This window comes from Heliangelus exortis, chromosome 7 (assembly GCF_036169615.1).
Source record: "Heliangelus exortis chromosome 7, bHelExo1.hap1, whole genome shotgun sequence".
Classification (NCBI taxonomy): Eukaryota; Metazoa; Chordata; class Aves; order Apodiformes; family Trochilidae; genus Heliangelus; species Heliangelus exortis.
The window spans coordinates 6,931,950-6,952,843 of record NC_092428.1 but is presented as its reverse complement, the minus strand read 5'-3'; the positions used below and the strand labels follow the sequence as shown (position 1 = coordinate 6,952,843).

General features: G+C 44.6%; 1 protein-coding gene across 4 annotated transcripts in view; it reads left to right on the top strand.

Moving 5' to 3' along the window:
* ARMH3 (armadillo like helical domain containing 3) overlaps positions 1 to 18,654 on the top strand; it is a 125,850-nt gene extending 107,196 nt beyond the window's left edge. For 3 of the 4 annotated variants that reach the window (XM_071748486.1, XM_071748484.1, XM_071748485.1), the window contains exons 25-26: positions 12,080 to 12,196; positions 17,567 to 18,654. In XM_071748486.1, coding sequence (XP_071604587.1) covers positions 12,080 to 12,196; positions 17,567 to 17,659 — 210 coding nt within the window. In that variant the 3' untranslated portion in view covers positions 17,660 to 18,654. Of the gene's footprint in view, positions 1 to 7,404; positions 7,456 to 12,079; positions 12,197 to 17,566 lie in introns of those variants that run through there. The other variant, XM_071748487.1, reaches the window with a different exon arrangement.
* The last annotated feature ends 2,240 nt before the right edge of the window (positions 18,655 to 20,894 follow it).

The window sequence follows — 20,894 nt, the reverse complement described above, 5'->3', positions numbered from 1 at the left end:
GCTGTAGAAATTCAAGCTGAAATTGAACACACCTTAGAACCATGGAGTAAATCAAATCTCATTTCCTTGCTTGCAGAGAACATGTGGACTTTTTTCCTCCTCCTTCTTCTCAGTAATTTTTATTCTACCAGGTCAGAGCTACTTTCTTCTTATGAGAAATAAAGTCACTTCCTTGAGCCTTATTCAAAACCCCATCAGAGCTAATAGCTTTGTAAACTTTTGATGTCCAAGAGGCTCTTGGAAGACCTAAATCCTCACACAGGGGTTTTTAGGCTGCAGAACAATGGTGTCCTCCAAGCACTGCAGAAATTACCATGGAGATGATATTTCCATTTACAGATCCTGCAAGTACTTACCTAGGAATATGGCAAAGGAGACATTTAGAGAGAAAGCAGAGGTCTTGATGATCAACTCCTTATCCTCAAGAGAGTGGCATTGTGTTTGTCTAAGTCTTCAGTAGTTCTATATGTACAAATACATCCCATCTCTATAGCCAGCAGGTTCAGTTTAGAGCTGTGACAGCAGAGGGTGCATCATTTCTGATTCAGAGGACAGGTAGGCTGGACAAGTAGTTCTCAGCTTATGGTTCTGCATACTGATTAGCTCAGCTTGAGGAGTCAACAGCTAAAGGTGCTTTGGAAGAGAAGCGTAAGTTTTGTTCTCCTCATCCTTTGAGAATGGGTCCAGTGCCAGCACAAGTCACCTTTTCCTTAAATGTCAGTGGCAGGCATGCAGCCAACACAATCATCTTATCTGGACTATTACCAATAAACCTCCACTTTGTGTCCTGTCCTTCCTGTCCATTCAGCATCTGAACCTCTGTGGTGATAGCACTGTCACTGTCGTGGAGGCAAGATGCACCTTTTCAGTCTCTTCTTAGCCATGAATATGAATCCTGCAGGGACTTTTCCTCTGTTGTGTCTTGGGGTTGTTGCTGGGTGTGTCTGAATTGTGAGAAAGCTGGTGCTGAGGTAGGTCTGATGCTTTAAGTATATAAGCAGAAGTGTTGCAGTGATAAACACTTAAGTTCCCAGGTGCACAAACCCTCTTTGTCCTTCAAATATCTATGGTTTGCAGAATGCCATTTTACTGTAGTGGGAATCCTTCATGAGAGACATAGCTATTATCTTGAGTCCTGATTGCTTCTGTTAGGTATAAAGAGAAATTGCTAAAAATAACTGAATGTCACCAACTTTTGTTGCCTCTGTTTATTTCAGAGAATGCACACAGACTTTTTTTCCCTGAGAAGGGCAATAATAAGTGGCAGACTATTTGATTTTTCAGAAACTTCTGACTTGTTTTCTGTCTATGTTCCATGCTTAATTCTCTGCTTGCTCTCAGATTGGCCTTGCTGACTGCCTACTGGCCAGCTATCCTGCACATCTGCATTTCAGTCAAGAAGTCTCTCAGCCCTTAAAGTTGAGCATCTCATCAGCCTTGCCCTTGCTAGTGATTGTCTTGGACGGTAACCTTTGTATTTCCAGCTGTCCCACTAGCCTTTTAAGTGTTCCAGCCTTCTAAGTGTTCCTTTTAAAGTATCTTCGCAGTCAGCCTTAAGCAGCTCTGTTTCTACAGGCAAAATAAATTTTCTATGCTGGTCATGAATGCTTCCAAGCATAAATGGTCTCATTCTGCTTCAGCTCTTGGCATTGCCCAGATGGAGTTCAAAAAGGATGTCACATTCCAACAGCACAGAAGGGGATAATTTAACAAATTAAAGTGTACAATTTTCACTCTTTCAGCGTGTCATATCAGAATAGAGTAGGATCCAAAAGTATGTCTGGGGTTTGTGAGGAGTTGTGTAGTTGGGACAGATGCGATCCCATTGTCTTGGTATGAATTTCATCACTGTCATAATTCTTATAAACTTAATTTGCACAGCTGCATTCTCAGTACCTAGGTGATGGTCATCCCAGCTCCTTTTTACCTTCTTGGTTACTCCTGATTCCAGTACTAGTGCTGGTCATGAGCCATCAGCATCCTCAGTGCTTGTGTCTAGATTAAAGAGGCTTTTGAGTTGCACTACAGAATGCCTTTCTTCTGAAGTAAGCGTGTTTGAAGGAGCAACTCCAGACTTTGTATTGCAGTTTAGGTGGCCTGCACTTGGATTGGCTTAAATCACTTTTAGAACTGCAGCTTTAGAGCAGAAATTTTGTAACTGAAGTTCCCTTTCACTGCAAGATTTACTGTTTATAAGGATTATCTAGCAGCTTAGAGCTCTCTGTTACATCTCCAAATTTGCAAGAGCCTTAATAGCTAAAACTTTTGCACAGGGTTGTGTCACACAAACTTCCAAGTGCTGTCCACCTTTCCTGATTAGCTAGCTACCTTAGCATACTGATAATAAACGTTTTTCTAGCTATTTGTAGCTATAACTGCTGGTAGCTAAGTAATTGACTATAGAGCTATTGAGTTGGGGCAGTCTCTAAAAGGAATTTTTGCAGGTTTAATTTATAAGTCTTTTAAAGTCCTTAAGTTGTAGTAAAGTCTTCTAGATAATGCCACTGTGATAAGCCTGGAAATGTTGGTTGAAGACTCAACAGAAGGCAAAGAGAAAATTAGAAACTGAGAAAAAAATAAAGTAGGAGTACTGTGTTGTTACTGTATATGTTTGTGACAAAACATGTTTTAAATCTTGCATATCGATTCCAGTGTCCTTATTTCAAAAAAGACATTGTAGAACTGCAAAGTAGTACAGATAGCCAGTAATTTGTTCATCTGGTTTCTGGACTATCCAGACTTTTTGCTGGTATTCAAAAGTTCTGGTTTTCAGAAAATAGAATGGACTTAAAATGGAAAAAATTAAAATTTTGTTCATGTGGTCAGTTAGGCAGGTGAGCTCTGTATTTCCTTGGCTTTTCATCCATCTCCTCAGGCCACTGAATTACTGCCTTTTATGACTTCCATTGTGCCATTAATAGCTGGCCTTTTATAGTCAATATTTAATTGACTACCTGTAGGTAGGAGCTATGGAACTGAGCTTTCTAAGCTCTGTGCCCTCCAAATGCATACCTTCCTCCCTCATACCCTAACTGGGTATTTCTCTGGCATATCCTATGTTGCTTTGTCTTGCTTTAAATGTACAGCATCCACTTGGTTGTGGTCAATTTTTTAATATTTTGCTATTTAGTTTTGCTGATTCCTTTAAGTAGATGTATTCATGTTGTGCAAACCAAATGTAATAAAATTTCTGATCATTTAAAAAAAAAAAAAAAAAAGCAGTGAGCTAGGTGGTTACCATCTGCTTTTTCTCAGCAAGTATTAGACCCAAGGCTGTACTAGTAGCATTCTTAGAGGTCACTTGCTTGCTAGTTGCTGTAAAAGAAGAAGAAAAAAGAAAAAACAAATTTGTGGTAAGCTGCATGGCTTTTGGGAGTGTCTGTGTTCTCCTTCTCTTTGGTTTGATCTTCAAGTCAAGGTCCTCGTGTGTCATTTCTTCCAAGCCAGTGTCTGTAATCATTATATCCTGTAGAAGTCCATGGTGGCTGTGTGAGGAGCACAAAGTCTCCTGGATTCCCTACTGATTTCTGTGAACCTGACCAGACAGGTACCTGTTCCAGAAACCTCCTCAGACTGCATGTTTGATTAGACCATAACCAGGATGAGCCTCCCTGTTGTTTTTCCCTTGGGCGCAATTAGATTTTGGGTTCTTGAAACTGGAACAGTCCACTTGCTTCTGTTGGAGTTAGAATGAATGGAAAGGTTTTTGTTGCATACCTCATCTTAATCTGTTCTTTAGGCAGTCTTATTCCTGAGCCAACTGTCTTCTGGGCAAATTAGAATTTCTTGACTAGGAATGAGACTCCTCTGGTATACATCAGTATCCTGTTGTCACCTCGTCAAGGCAGTCTGAACTGAAAGCTATATGTTTGAGTTTCAACATTTGCCATTTGATGGCCCTAGATTTTATTTCTGACCTGTTCTTAAAATCTTCAGCTGTCTTTGATCGCTGTAACAGCTTTGGATGTCCTGGCTTCTCAGTTTGACTGAAGCAGCAGCTCATGACTTAAACTCTTTAATCTTGTTTTGTGCACTGAGGTTATTGCTGTTACTTTGGTCAGCTAACTGATGCTGGAGAGCTACTGATGATTGTTTTTCTCCTCTGCGTTCTGGGGGATAAGGTCTTCTGTAAATAGAGAATTGCACCAAAGGTTGTACACAAATCACAGCATTCATTTTCAGAATGTTGGTTACCCACGTAGGCTGAATAGATGATATGCACAGTGAGCATAAGGATCTTCTCTCCCTCTTGTCTGATGTTTTGGTGACAGCAGTTGATGTACTGCTGTGCTAGAATGCAGCTGGTAGATAAAAAAGCTGCTCCTGGAACAGCCCATCACATTTCAGCACTTAAGTTAATTATAAGCACAATGGGGAAATAAAAAAATTAACGGTCCAGTCCATAGCTGTCTGTGGTGCGTTTCAAGCTTTGGCAAAATTGCAAGTGCTCTTACATACCTAGCTGTGAGAAATGTTTTCATAAATGCCACCAGCTGGAGATAAGAGTTCACGACTCCAAAACGGGCTGTAATTCCAAAATAGCAAACCTATCTGTCTCAGGGTTTTATGTTCCTGCCATGATCCTGGCTGCTGCCTGCCTTCCTCACAAAATCTCTAACAGATGAGCTTAGTGGACCTCATCTACTTTCTGGTGGATCTCTTAATCCAGATCTAAAATTCTGCTCTGGAGGGTACTTATTCTATTAATTGGTAATTTTAAAGGTAATTTGTTTCAGGATCTTTTACTTCATTTTCCCTGCCTGGGCTTTTGAAGTGCCAGTGTTGTGCAGTATGCGGATGTTCATTCTCTTGGCAGAAACCTACTGAACCCATTTTCCTCCCTTGAATGACACAGAACTGCCTCCTGTATTTCCCCTTGAGAACCTGTCCCTGCAATTTGGGGAAGAGAGCCCAGAGTCCCACTGAGAATGCTGGATTCTTTGTCCCAATAGGATATGCATGGCCATCCATGAAACCAAGACAAGTGGGTTGGTCTTGTGAAAAAGCAATGTGCATTTTTACTCCTTGTCCTCCAAACCCAAATGACTTGAGCCAAGTGAATTTCACATTGATAGGAGTTGCTGTGTGCATGGTCATGACTTCTTGAAATTACTCTGTAGTAAAAGAATTAATGGCATAGGATTTCTGGTGGGGTGAGCTGGCTTTCAGTTTCCTGATGCCTGGGACTCAGAGTGTGTCATATTCCTAGCATGGGACTCCCTAGCTGTAGTGATGGCTACACAGGGATGGCAAGGGTTATCAACCACATTAGTAGCTTCTATTTGTCTATACCTTTTACAGATTAAATCTTCTGCAAGCTGTGCACATAGTTGATCGCTGTGACCATATATGTGTCTGTCATTACTTGCCTTTGTCCTACTTTGTAGTCTTGGAGCTTTTAAAGTGATTGTTTAGACTTGCGAAGGCCGGTTCTGTAAAATCTTGGGGTGGGCACTGCTTTTGTGAATTTATAACTGCTTCTGGGTGGAGCTGGAGAGCAGCTTTAGCTCTGGGATGTTTCTGAAAGCTGTGTGATTTCTGTATTGGCTGGATCAGTGAGTCTTTTCCCACCATTAAATAGATTTTAACAACTTAGGCTTCTAATGATTTTAAAACATTTCTGGAGCAGATAACTTGTCCCAAAAGGGGATGCCATTTCTGCTTGCAGAGTTCATAGAACAGCAGTAATTTTCTCAGTGAGCTTATAAATTATTTATCTATAGAAGAAGTACCTGTGGGCAAAGGAGAAAGACTGCAACTGGACCCTCCCACTCCTTGGATAAAAACTGTCAACTTTGTAGGCTTTTTCCTTTAAAAATCACAGACCTCAGTGAAATCACTGAACAGACATCTGAGCTACTGTATATCATCTGAGCCTGACAGAATCGCTCTATGCTGAGGTGAGGAAAAGGGGGTAGGAAATGTCCCTCCTTGATGTTGCTAAGTAAAATAACAATAACAACAATAGTATTTTATGTATGATCAAAACTTAACGTTTTGTGTAGAGAAGTGGCAAGGCCTGGATTTCAATACCACTCAAGTGCAAATGTATAAAAGCAGTCCTTGAGAAGGATTTGGAATATGGAGAGTTAGTCTTTCCTTGTGTTTGGCTGGGCACAGAGTAGTGCAGTGGATACAGCAGGACTGCCTGGAGAGACTGGCAAAGACGAAGGACAAACTGATGGGCAAAGACTGTTCACTCCTGGCTCCTGGACATAGTGTGTCCTGGCTAATGCTTAGTGAGGCAAGCAGAGGACTGGCAAACAAAAACTAAAAAGTGTCTGAGTAACCTGGTAAAAGCTGTATACCCTGTGCTTGTCTTAACAATGGAAAGTGAGGTGAGACACCCTCTCTCTCTGGCTACTTTGCTGTGTGCTGTTCAGCTTTGTCTATCTGTCCAGCTCCTATGTGACCTCCTGTAGGTGACCCTGCTCTGGCAGGGGGTTGGACTAGATGATCTTTCAAGGTCCCTTCCAAACCCTAACCTTCTGTGATTTCTGTGAACAGTGTATCATGGGAATCTGAGTTGTTGGACTGTCATAGCAACATTCTCTTCCTCTTAGCCTTCATGAGCATTAAATTAATACCCATGGCTTGATGAGTGCATCAGCACTGTGTTTAGCCCAGGGACATCTGCAAACATAAGGTAGTGTTAAATCAGAGAAAAGCTCCATGCTGCTGCTAGTCCTAGGGTGGATGCTTTTTCTTAAACCACTGTGAATGGCATCTGCTTTGAACACGTGTATGGCATTGGCAGTATAAGTGGATCCTCTGTTGGAACTTTATTCCTGCAGACAGTGAAAGAGGAAAGAGAGAAAGAGGTGAGAGCTGGGGTCTGGGCAGAGCCTGTTGGAAAACATGGCAGCTGTGTGTGTGTTTTTATTTAACTTCTAATTATTTAATTATGTGCTTTGTCTTTGGCACTCCTGGGGATTAAATTCTAGCAAAGACTCTAGCCTGCATCAGCAACTTCTAAGTTGCTCTGTGAGAAGTGTAATGCCATTTGGGGGGGGAGAAAAAAAAGTTTACCATATTAATTAGAAGATACTACTGTAAGATTTATGTCAGTTGTCTGGCACTTTATCATGGAGAGGCAATAGCCTTCTTGTCATCCAGGTGGCAGCAGCCTTTTCATTACAATGAGAAATGTTGCCATTCAGTTGAATTCACTAGGAAAAATCACTTGGGGACTGTGACTTGCTTGTGGAAATTAGTGGGGAGAATAAGGGGGAAGATTTGTACTAAAGCTGTAGTAAACAAGACACTTTGAAGACTCCAGTGTAAAATGCACGTCAAGCTTCTAGTAGGATAGGGAAACCCTAATCCTTCTTCCTTTAGCTTCCATCCTCCGAGCTGAGGGGACAGTTTGCTGGGTTTGCTCACAGTATCTTGAGCTTTGCCTAGGTTTTGGAAGTGGCACTGCCAGAAGTCCCCCTTTAATACACAAGCAGTAACAGGCATTCCAGCACCTCCATGGAGAGGACAGAAGGCACATTTGTCTGTCCCTGGCTGTCCTTGGCCCTTATGTCCATGCAGTAGCACTGTTGAGGGGTTGGTATTACATGCCCCATAGACAGGCTGCTCCATCCTCTAGCATGAAAGAGAAGCACAGCTTTTCCCTCCTGTTGGGGCTTGCTAGGCCTGATCTGGAGAGCCTCCCCCCACATCCCAGCCTCATGAGCTGCATGGATTTGTGGGGGCAGAAAATGCATTTTAACCCAAGGGTTGTTGAGGTTGGGGATTTGTTTTGCCTTTTGCTTGATGTGAGATCATTCAGTCAGTTCTCTTCCTACTGCTTCTGTGCCGTGGTAGTTTTACAGGCATGGAGGGGCTTTAGTGAGGTACTGGTGATGCTGACTGATTGCATCCTTCTCCTTTTCTACACTGATGACTGTGCAGAGACCTTGCTTTCTTGCTTCTGTTTTTCCTTTATTTTTCTGTCACTATTTGTGCATGCTTCCCAGAACCTCCCCAGCAGCAGGTTCTTTGCTGGGTGCTGTAAATTGGTGGTGCTTCCTAATTTTATGCTGTAGTAAGGCAGAGACTGCAGATGCAGATGAGGAAAGATTTGGCAGATTAAAAAAGTTACTAAGCAGTGAAGTGTACTGTGTCTGCCAGACGGATGGGCACTCACTGTGTGTTGCCCATTAGATTGCTGATGCAACTCCTTCTCTGGCTTTGCTGCTAACAGTGGCTGTGCTCTCCTGGGCAGGATGGGGATTGGAGGCTGCTGCATGTAATTCCCTTGCTTCCAAAGGACAGGCTCTTCCAAAAGGTCTGGTCTCTTCTGGGGGAGTGCAGCAAATGAACTCTTGATGGGGATCAGGCAGAGGGAACAGCTCTTGTGCAGTAAGAAAGGAACCTGTGTATAGAGAATGGTACAGAAAAGCACAGTCTGTTCTGAATGAGAAATATTTTGGGATGGGGGCAATTGATTCTGGAGGAGGTAGTTTCAGAGCTTGTGTCCACAAAAGTCCACTGACTTCGGAGGCTGTCCATCCAGTTTGCAAGGGAGCAGTGATGTTGCGTGGGATGAGTCTCGCCGTGGGAGTCAGTCGAGCTATTGCTGGCTCGGACAGTATCAGGAGCTAACTTTGATCCGTCCGGTTCTGGAATTCTTCCCGGAAACCACACCTACCGAACCCGGGCATGCGTGCCTGGGCTAGCCCCAGCTGGGCACAGGCGGGGGGGGGCACCGTCTGGGCACCTGCCGCCTACACAGTGAGCTGGTGGATGCAGCAAAGTAAGGAGACAAAAGATGAAATAATCTTGTTCTTCTGGGTTCAGTGGCATGGCATAGGATGCTGCAGAGATGAGTCCCACAACAGTCCCTCTGCTGGAAGCCAGACCCCTTGCTGTTTAACCCAGAGGAGTGCCTCTGCTCACAGGTGTTACTGGGGGAGGAAAGTTATGGGGTATGGGCAGTTGTAGCTGCCAGGAGGAAGGTGAAATCTGAGTGCCACAGCACTTGCTGTTCAGAGCAGCTCCTGAAAGGTTGGTTTGGGGACATGTACTCAGGGCCTGAGTTGCTAACATTTCTCTGGAACTTCTGGAAAGCAGTTGGTGAGTGAGTGGTGGAGCAGATGGTTAATTTAATGGCAAATCATCTTTAAATTACAGTGGTGCAGCTCCACTGACTTCTGGTTTGTTGCAGTGGAGTAGATGAACAAATGTAGCCTCAAGGGCTAATACAGGTAAAAGGAATTCAGCAGCCTTTGCTTTCCTTGTATAGACCATGTCTGAGTTGCTCACTCCTGTCATATTGCTTTTTAAAGACTCTGATCCCCCTAAGGTAACACAAAAAAAGAGATTTAGGTTGTGGACTTTTTCCACTAAAAAGATCCAGTAAAGCAATTTTTAAAAAAATAAAGTTTGTCCTGCATGTTTGTCCTTGCAGTCTGAGAGGTGTCACATCAAGCACCTTGGAAATCTACAGTCTGTTTTCCTCTATCCTTGCCTGACCCTAGAAGTGGTGTTCTTCCAGCTGCTTGTGAGATTTTTAAAAACTGAATGGCTACTTAAAATCTGTGTGGAAAAATACAGTTAGAAGTTCCTTCCTCTTTAAGTTATTCTTACTTCACCATCTTGGAATCTTCCATCAAGACTTTTATGAAGACCAGGTTGGACAAGACCTTTAAGGAGAAATGGTTTAATCTCAAAAAATCAGATTCCTGCTTTTGAATCCAATAGAAAGGTGCTGATAAAGATCTCCTGTGTTTAATGCAAAAGGGTGTTTTTCCTGCTGTAGTTTTCCTGAGTAGAAGTCAACATGTAGGAGAATGGTGAAGGATGCTAAGACAATTTTCTGTTATACAGATGTGAGTTTCTGTCATCTTTGTAGAAAGCTGATGTCTTTCAAACCTTCATGTTAAATGCTCTTAATACCTTCTACTGCTCTTTAACCTCTCCTCTGTCTAGCAGCTGAATCTTAAAGAGCAGATGAAATCGTCTCAAGGATGGCAGGTCCTAATCTCAGTAACAGTTCCTATCCATTATAGGGTATGAAGTGAAATGATCTGTGAGTGGGTTTATCTCATATCCCACGTAGCATTTTTGCTCAGCAGCAGCAAGAAAGGGAAATTATCAGGCCGTGAGGAGAAGCTGTTTATTTTTAACTTATCCTTTCTTTTTAAGTTCTATTTCATAATTAAAGGAGATAAGGATTGGAAACTAAAGAAAATACATAGCTAAAGGCATAAGCTGTCTCAAGTTCACTGCAGAGACCATGATAAGTAGTGGGTAACACAGCAGAGATTTCAGGGCCTCTTGTTCCTGTCCTGTCCTGTCCTCCTGGTGTGTCAAACTGAGGTCTTGGCTGCCTTTCAAAGGTGACACCGAAGGGCTGAGCTAAAGGATACTGTTTACAGAGCCTGCTGCTGCCCTTGGAGTTTACGATTCCTCACTGTGGTTTGAGGATGCCCCTGTCAATTATCTGAAGAGATCTCTACTCAGAGCAAGGAGGAATCCTGATGCTTTTTGGACACGCATCTGCATCCACTCTCTGGGCAGAACCCTATGGGACTGTGCACAGAAGAGTGAAGAGGGGGCCAAGGGCGAGGCTCCAGGGGAATGGTGTAGACCTGAGTAAAATGCGTCCACGCTGAGTTACTGCTGCAGAAGAATGTTCTACTCCTCACCTTTCAAACAAGGTGAGGTTTATCCCCTACAGCTTATTAATGTTGGGCAACTTGGCTTCTCTCTTGGATACCCCTCTGATTGATGTAAGCTGCTAGATTCCTTATTGCTTAGAAGGTACATTATACTATTACTCTCCATCCCTAGTCGGTATTTGCATCCCAGGGTAGATTATTCCTGGAGCTGGGTGGTTTTCTTTCATCATTGTTCTTGGCCCTATGATACTTGCAGCTTCTGCACACAGAAACAAGGCAGCCAGGCTAAATTTGGAGATGGCTGTCATTGCAGGGGGTTCTTCCTCTCTGCCAGTAGAACTTTTCTTAGATTTTTTTCTGAGTTATGATACCTTGAGGCAGAATCCTCTTCCTTTGCACCTTATATTATCTAGTCCTCTTGGCTGAGGCTTTTCGTGAGCAGAGGCTACTATAATGCAAACCTCATATGTTGATGTTCTCTTTAGTTCTCAGATCAAATGGTAACAGGCTAAGAGATAAGTTCATGTGTTGAAGAGAATTGTTTCCAGCATATGCTTTGCCCAGGAGTGCTGAGCTATATGGTTCCTGGTAGGAAGATTGTCTTTACTTACCATCTCACAAATGATTTGAGGGATGCTTTTGTCCATGCAATGTTTTGAAGCTAAAAAGCATTGTGGGAGTCCCTCTTAGTGTTTCCAGTGTTCCCTAGTTAGGAAAATGAATAGTTCAATAGGACAGAGATGAGTAACCGTGGATTTGCAAGTACAGCCTAGTGTTGGGAGCAGAGCAGTGCAGTAGTACAAGCTGGAGTGCTTTGGTTGCTGTGAGGGCAGATAATAAAACATCTCCTGGACAGGAAGACCTAGATTCATGTCTCCATCTGTTTCCAAACCCAGAGTCCATACCAGGGTTGATCTTCTCTTAGTGCTCGTCAGAAGCTTGTTCCTATCAGGAGAGAAGTGCAGTGCTCCATGTGGAAGCTGACCTGAGCAGCTGCAGAAACTGGCAGTTTAGCAGATTGTGAATGGTGATTAGCAAGCCAGGAGGGAAGTGGGCTGGCAAAACTAGCATTGGAAGACTATGGGATTAGGCAGAGCTGGGTTTTCATGGCATCTCCTGTGTTATGCTAGGGTGTACGCATGGTAATAAGCTACGTAATTTAATGAAATGATGTGTACTTGTCCTGGGGACATAATAGTATTTGGAAAACTGCTACTGTCATAGAGAAAGGCTCAGCCACTGTTCTCATAAATGGAGAAATTCTGTACATTTGAGGGCTGGTCCTTACTGGCATTAGGAAGACTTTAGTGCCCACCTCTGTGTTGTTAGTCATGAACCAAATACTTGTTGTTAAAGTCATATATGTTGCAAAACCAGATGCCAGAGCTGTGGTCTGTCTCAGCCTTGCTCCTCCTATTCTGAGGCATCTGTGGATGCTGACTCCTCTGCTGTTTTTGTCTGTCTGGCAGGTTTTGGAAGTGGTACGATCCAACTATGACACACTCACCCTGAAACTGCAGGACGGACTGGACCAGTATGAGCGCTACTCAGAGCAACATAAAGAGGCTGCATTCTTCAAAGAGCTGGTAAGCTGCCTTGGTTCTGCAGAATCAATAGCCCTTTTCCAAAGTCTGTGCTTATGGCCTGAACAGTGGCATTTGTAGTATAGCTGAGCAGCTCTATTACTCCAAATCTGGGGCAGGAATAGAATCTGGGCAGACACTGGATGTCTCAACAGGTCTGAAAGCTCCCTGAAGCTCCCTGCCCTGCAATAACATACCTAGGGAGGAACCACTGGACTGCTCTGGCCAGCAACTGGTCAGTGGGTCTCTGTCCCTTCTTCCATGGGGATCCTTTCTCCCTTGTGGTGGTAAATTTGCATGGTGGAGAAGCTGACTGCTCCCACCTTGGGTTTATCATGCAGAGCAACTTTTTGCTAATGTGAAGGTGGACCACAATGTATGACACTGAGCAGAGTATGTGATGCTGGTGAAATACCTGCCTGCTCATTGCTTTCCATCATCACTCACAAAATAAGGTTCCCAAGCAAAGAAAGCAATGGCAGTCCCTGGAAATGTCTCCTTCCAGAGGAGACTACTAATGCCAGGAAGTGAAGACAAAACTGAGTCAAAATAATTTGGTTAGATAGTTGCATTCTTCAGCAAGCCAGCTTGCTCACCCTGCTGAAGAGAGCCTTAACACAGCATTTTCTTGTCCAATGGCCCCATCACCAGGGAGGCAGTGTTTTTGTAGTGGCTGGTATTTGAGGGGAGCCTGGCTTTCCTCAATTGTGAATCATTACAGCTTCAGTGAAGGGAGAGATGTCTAACTCTGGCAGTTTTCTCCACTAGTCTGAGAGCTGATTGTCCCAGCTCTGTCCTTGTTGATTGATGAGTAATTGATGCCTGCCCACTCCTGTCACGAGTCTGCATGAGTTTGGGAATGTTATGCTTCTTTCTGTCTATTGTGCTCCAGAGCAAGCATGCCTGTACTGGTTTTGCTTCCTTCTACAGAATGGTTTTAAATTTATTTTTTTGGGGTCATTCCAGCACTGCCACTGGGTAGGATATAGGCAAAAAACCCTTGCAATCACTTTCATGCTGTTTCTCTGTTCTCTCTGTTGTGCCTGCTTTTGTCTCTCTGGCTTTCTATTTGATACCGTACCTGGAATACAAGCAAAGAAATTTGGCCATAGCCTTCCTGAGCCACAGGCTTCTCCTGTTGCTGTTGTCTGTTCTGTTCCAGGGGCTTCTGCCCTCCTCAGCCAGTTTCTCCTTCCCCACCCTCTTGTCCATATCATCGATTTGCTTCCCACATGCCCCACTTTACACTTGGCATGGTAGAAGCTCAGGCTGATCATGCCAATTGATTAAAATGACATCCTCAGTTCTAAGATCGTCACAGCTACAAAACACTTCAGCTAAAATAATTTTTGTCCTAGCCTGATTTTTTTGTACCAATTTATCCCAATTTTATACCTTTTAAGAATCTGTTTAGCATAACCAGTCCCTTCTCAACTCCCTTCTGAAAACTGCCCACCCAGGTACCCCTGGGACTCTCTCCTTAAGAGCATATGAAAGTCTAAATAATTACTGTCTAAATGTGCTGATTTGACCCAGTTGTGGATCTGTTTAATCCATATTTCTCTAGATGCCCTGAGAATTGGGACCTTATTAAATGTTCTTTACTCACAGCTACAGAAAATCCCCTGCATTCCATTAAGCTGTTCCCTCAACACAGTGGGAAGTCAACCTGATACGTTATGATTTGCCTTCAGCAAACCCAGCTGGCCTCCCATCCTCCACGCTGGTTTTTCCTCTGGGTGCACAGTAACTGATGGCTTTATTAATTGTTCAAACAACTCCTCAAAAAGGCCCTGTTCTCCCCATATCCTCTTTATACCAGGTACTGCTGAGGGATGCAGGATTTGATGGAGGGGGCAGAGTGAAGTTGTTCCCATTTCCTTCATGGGCTCTGCCAGAGGACCAGGGCTGGTGGTGAACTACAGGTTTCCAGTATGGTTCCCAAACACATGCTGGTCCCATCAGGTCTTCCTGAACAGGACCTGTTTGCAAATAATTTCTTCCAGACTCTGCCTGATTTTCTTATCTCCATCTGTGCAATTGCATTAAAGAAAATCCTTTTTGGTGGGGAATGACACACAGGAGCCATTTTCCTTTTCAGCTGCTTTTTCATCTCTCTGTGCCTCCCAATAAGTGGGTGAACAGAAACTTCCCCAAGCCACTCTCTTGGTTCCTTTATGCTTAGAAATCTTGTTCTCACTCCTTTGACGTGCTTTGCTAATGCACTGCTTCACTTCTCTGACTTTGCCTTAGTGCCATGCTTTCTTGCTAATTCCAAAGAGAAATCTACTTTCTTCTCCTGTTACCTGTTCAAAGAAGCTTTCAAAGGCCTGCAATACTGCAGTCACATTGTGGTGGAAGGTGATGTGCAGAGTGTTTTATCATCTGGGTTTTCTGACCTGTTGTGCTGCCTTTGAGGGGCTAAAGGAAGGAAGTTAGGAAGTTTTCTAACACTTTTTTCCCTTTTCCTTTGAACCCTCAGGGATGTTATTTGAGGTCTGTGCTGCTTTGATAGAATGAATGGTTTGGATGTGAGCTTTTGGACCCTTGCATTGCAGCTGCAGGAATGTGTGGAAAGATTCAACATCTTTCCAAAACATTCACTGTCTTTGCAGTTGGATAGATTTCAGCAGAGTCTCAAAATAGTCTGATTAGGAATTGATTTCTTCAGGGGAAATTACGCTAATTTGACTTGTAATTAGATGTGGTAGTCAGTGTAAACCTTCCTCCCATTTTACAAATTTCTCAAGAGCTGCTTGTTGATTGGAAACAGGTTTAACAGATGGGACTTGCTGTGAAATAGGAGTGTCTGTACAGTGTCACACATGCAACTGCAGTGACACACAACTAGGACTGAATAACATTTTCCTTGCATGGATAATGCCACCACTTAATTCAGTCTTCCATTTGCTCCTTGTTCTTTAGGTGATGTCAGCATTTCATCCATTTCCTGTTTGTATAAAGTCTATGGCTTAAATGGGATCCAAGCTGCTAATAGGGAGAAGACAATCTTAAAAGCTCTTCTGGCCCTAGTGTGCTCCAGCATACTCCACACAGAAGGAAAAGAAGACACATGCTCTGCTTTTACATCCTTGCAGAGATTTGTAGAAATGTCAGAGTCATCTTGTGTGTTGTTACCATGCCTGCTTCTCTCCCCAACTTGTGTTAAAGCAGATCTAAGTCCACCTAGACTGCTCTTGACCAAAGTTTGTGTCTAAGCTCCTCTTGAAACCTCCAGGTGTCTTAAGTAAAAAGAGCTCTACACTGGCTCCAGGGGGTGTACTCCACTGCTTCACAATCCAGAGGTTTAAAAGTATTACCTCTTTTCCAGTGTAAATCTTCTTTGCCTTGAATTAAGCCAAGTATTTCTTGCCCCATCCCTGGAGAGCCAGAGAAATATTAGTCACTGTTCTCTTCTGACCTCATTTTACATATTGGAGAGTGTTTGCTCTGTTCCTCCTAACCCTTCTCTTCGCAAGCTAAACAGGCTTAATACCTCGTTCTCTGCCCTATAGCTACAATTTCTGCCAAGCCCTGTATTCTCATCTTCTCACTCCAGCCTCCTTTTCTGGGCTTATAGAGACTGATGTTGCAACCTTCTTGGAGACCTTGATGTGTGTATACAGGCTTGGCATGTACTCCTGCTGGTGTCTGGCCCCTGGCAGCAGTTCCTGAAGCCAGGAGCTCATTTCTTTTTGTTCTTTTCTGCTGTTGGGACCCATAGAAATGCTGCTAGTGATAATAAAGGATGTTGGCTACACTACATGTAGCAGCTGGCCCTTTGCTGCAGGCTCTCCCCAGAACAGAGGACTCTGAACATCTGCTCAGCTGTGTTGTTCCAGCCTGTCAGAACAGACTGGATCACTGAGCCTGGGGAACCCTCTGTAGGAGGGGAATGAAATCATGTTGGTGGGATTCCTGCTTCCTGGCAGGAAGACAGCCCAGTGCAAACCAGTGTTCTGGAAACCACTTGCAGTGATGTTTCAAACAGGATATAATGCATGGCTACCTGATGAGTCTTGATCCCAAGTTATTTCAGTATGGGATAAGGAAAAAGGCACCAAGAGAAGAGCTGCAAGAGAATGACAGCATGTGGGGTCCCTGCCAACCATCTCGCTGAAGGGAGAGTCAGTGGTTTGTGTAGTTGTCATAAAGCTTAAATAGCTCAACTGTAGAAATCTTTGCTAGCTCACTCAAGTGGTTAGAGTCTGTGCAGTGGGGCTCACTGGGGTTCACTTCGCAGCTTTCCTGTTTAACCTTCTGTGTTTTGATTTGCTTCCCATACTTTTACACATTCTGGCTTTTCAGGAATTTTCTGCCCTTCCTCTTATTTTTTCTCACCAGGGCAGTAAGTTGGACCCTCAGCAGTATGAACACCACTAACTTGCACTTCCAGCCCCCAGTGTTGGATTCCTTATTCTGCTTCTATATAATTTATTCTTTAGTGCTTACAAAAGCACAAAACATTAACCAGGTCAGCAACAACCTTATTATCACAGGCTCCAAGTCTCTGGGAACTGTAATCCCGTTGTTTGGATGAACTTGTGTCAGTTTTGCTTTCTGTCACTGCTGCACAGTCGCTGACACAGATGATGTTTGACTTTGTTTTCTCGTTGCCAAGTGCATCTGAGACTGAGCCCAGTCTGGGGCCTGCATGTTGGGCCAGCCACACAGGGAGAAGGGAAGCTCCTGCTCAGCAGGGCTGCTCAGCTCTTCTTTGCAGGCTCTGGGGGTGATCAGAGGTCTGGGCATCGTTAATGGAGAAAGGTGTTTCTTCTTTATAGAGACCTAGTGAGCCAGCTTTAGGTGGAGGGCATTTAGCACAGAATACACACAGCTGGCTCTGAACCTATGGTTTATTGCCAGCTTGGTTGATAATTTGTGTTTACAGCACAGTAGTATGGCCTCTGTCCTTTCCTTGACTCTGCAGGTTCTGGAGCTGGACAGAGGCTATGGTGCTGCATTCATCCAGGAGAATGCTGGCTGGCACTCCAGTGGGCACTGTTCGAAAATGCTTGTCCAGATGCAGCCTGGAAGCTGCATCACTCACCCCATCATTTTGATGGGAAACACGTCATGGCTCACTCTGGCAAACACAGCATCCTCTCCCATCCCTGTCCCATTTGGAATTTACTTTCTGTTCTGGGATGTCATCATAGACATTCCTGTTATTCCAGGAAGCAGATAATCCTTGGGAATCTTTTGCTAAACTGGAATCTCATTGAGAGCTGGCTGCAGCAAGTTCTCTGGGGCTATAGCAGCTTGCAAACCAGCTTCATGCTGAACCTGGATGTCAGCATTGCTAAAGCTGCCATGCTCACAGGGAGCCAGGTGAAATCCCTTGACTAAAACTTCTTGTTTTGTCTCTGTCAGGTTCGATCCATCAGCATCAATGTGAGGAAGAACCTTGCTTTCAACACTCTGAGCCAGGAACTGCTGCTGAAGGAATTCTCTACGATCTCTTGAAGCAGGAACTCAGCCAATGCGCAGGGCTGACCAGAGATGGGTCTGTGTGGGCAGGGACGCTACAGATCTGCAGCCAGTCACCCCTTGCCTTCCATCTGCAGAAGGGACTGCATTTCTTCTAGGGGAGAGCCTTGCTGCTGTGTGTTTGATCCCAAAGGCATGCGTTTCAACAGGACTGGGGCTGAGGAGAGGTGATCAACGTGTTGAATAGGAGGAAGCAAATTTTGTAAGGTGTCATAGGGGTGGGCAACTCTTCCCATGACGTAGCAGTGGGAGATTCCCTCTGCAGCATCAGGGAAGATTCACTGGAAGTCTTTGTAGCAGAGGTGGGGAGAGCTCACAACCAAAATAATAAAAATCAGTCCAGCTGTGAGACAGTTCTGGGTTGAGATTGCTCACCTGCTCTACAAGGAAAGCTCTCTGATCCCAGGTGAGGGCTGTTTTTTTTCTGCCTGGATGAACCTGCAATGTAGGTCAAATCCACTGCTGTCCCATTAGGGGCAGCTTTGGGATATAAAGCAGTTTCCCCAAGGAGCACGTTCTGTGCACTGCTAGCTCCTGATGTTAGAAGGTGTCACTTGAACCAAACCATTGAACTGCTGTAGAAGGAGAAACTTTCCCTCCAAGACTCTTGGCTTACGGGGTCCAGTCTGAGCCAGTATGCCAGAATATGGGTCATCAAAGAGAGCACTTTGTAACGGGAAACCAGCTCTGCTTGGGATCACTGTTGCTTCCAGTAGCCCAGCTCATCTCTGCTGTTTCTTATGCTGAGTGACTTTTTTAGATACTACGTTTCCATGGGGTGGAGGGCAGGCTGACCCCTCCCTCCATTCCCCTTTCTGCCCTTCAGAGACTGCATTGTGACAATCCTCCTCTTCCTCACTGGAACGTCTGCCTTCCACATGTTTGCAAATGCCTGGTGACCTTCAGGAACTAAGAACTCCCTTGTTTTTCCCATACATGTAGCACACAATTAAAATGCAGCTGGAGAAGTAGTTACTTCACTCTTTCATTTGCCTTCTCTTCTTCCATAAGAGACTCTTAGCAACACTCTGCTGAAAACATCCTGAGGAAGAGCTCTCTAGGCTGCTGCTGTGGGGCACAGGGAGACCTTCCTGCTCCAGAGCCTGTGTTTCAGAGGTGGCCAGGAGCCTGTTTGAGTGCTGTTTCCGTCTGCCAGCTCAGGAAAACGCAGCATTATTTGCTTCCCTACCATGCAAGTGTGTGGGAATGTATAAATGTTGGAGGAACAGTGCTTGGGAGAGCAAGCAGGTTCCATAAAATCACTCTGCTTGAGAACAGGCCAGGACATATAGAAGGAGGCTATTTCTCCAGAAAAAAAATGAGTAAAAATGGTTTGCAGCACATGGTACTTCTCTGTATGTGTGGGGAGCTGTTGTTAAACCATTTCATCTCTGTTTCTTCCCAAAGGGGGGTGAAGTTGCTTCCTTGAGATGCTGCTCCAGTGTCACTGCTGTTGGGGCATTGTGTCACTCAGTGGTCCCCATGCCTCCTCCCGTCTGATTTTGCTTAGGTTGAGGTTAGACAGAGAGGTGAGGAAGTTGGGCATGCATCTGCTTCCACAGCCCCAGGGATTTTTGGCTTTTTGCTATAGGCCCAGCTGTTAAAGATCTCATCTCCCCCAAGGTGCTTGCTTGCTGGGATGAACTGGGAAGCCCATGCTGTGACTGGGAGCAGCAGCTCCCTCACCCAAAGGTGAGCTTGGGCAGACTGTGACACATCCTCTTATCACACTGTCACTAAACCAAGCACTGTAGATACACATACAAACCTAGAGCTCAATAAATAGTAGAGCCCTGCCTGTCCAGAGTGTGCATTGTTTGTCCTTCACAGAGGGGAGAGTGGGGTAGTTATGGGGATGGCCCCATTTCTGTTGGCACACTGGCTGCAGCAGGGGGTTTCCTTACCCTTGGGATCTTCTGCCTTTGCAGAGGGAGGATGTGGTGCTGCTCAGTGGTGCCTCCCCCTTGGTCCAGGCTGCTGGTACCAGCCAGTAGTGAGCAGCCCTCTGCCTCTTACATATCCTTGGGGCTGCCAGTAAGGAAAACAAAAGCAAGCTGAGAGCCCATGGATGTGAGATCTACTTATGTGTGTTATGATGCTGGTGACAGCAACCCCCTGCTCACAAATTCAGTTGCAGATTTTCCTGTTTTGTTTAACCCTACTTCTTCTTGTGTTTTGAGGCTAGTTTGAGCTGAGCAGAAAATAATTTATCTCTAACATTCAGCCTCAGGACATGGCTGATGGCCCCAAACTTTCCTGTATATGATCTGAGAAGCTGAATATATGTTATTATACCTAATTCATAACCCAGTCTATTACTGGAAGAACTGTTTTTGAGAGGAGTTAGGAGGAGAAATCAGATTGCCGCCTTTAAATTAGGCAGCTACTGCAGGGATACAAATAATTTACAAAATAATGACCAAATTCTGTAGGAGAATAATTGAGTTTGAGCTAAACTTCGGAGGGAGTTATTAAAAATTGATTTGTAAGTGCCACTGTGATTTTTGATATTGTCTCTTCTTCCCTAGCTCTTACAGGTCCCATTTTTCTTGCAGACTTGGGAGAGAGACATCTTCTTAGGACCTGAGTCTCCCTTGCCTGGGCTACAGGTTGTCAGAGGAGGCACAGGGTACTTACTGAAGCAGGTAGTACCAGACCCCTGAGTCTCATGTACAGTGGCCAGAGAGCAGGGTGCACCTTTACCCACCAGCTGTTTGCTTTGCAAACCTCTTTTCCTTCCCACACATGGCATGGGGATGGTATCTCTATAGGACTGAGCTGCCCTCCATATGGGCTAGTCCTGGTGCCTATTGGGATGCTTTTCTCTTGCTGTCTGAAGGAACTGCACACTTTTTCTCTGCTCTAGAGTCCTGCCAGGTGGTCTCATCGTGGCTGTTGGGAGAAGCCTGTGGTCACACAGAGAGCTATCTCCCAGACAGCACTTGCATGGGGAGCAGCCCTAATGTGCATCACCTGCCTCCCCACATGTCCCTCCTGGGTTGGAGCTGGTGTCCTTCCTGGCTTGTCACACAGTGTGCAGAGGCAGATGCCATTACCCCGCCAAGTCACAGCTGCCATCGTGTGTGTCAGGGCTGGTTTGTGGCCAGCAGTCTGCTGTAAGATTTACAACTGGCTCTTTGCACTCACAAGCAGCTCTCCGTCTTGATGTCAGCACCGATGCCTCCTGGATATTTGTTCTCAGCTCTGTTTT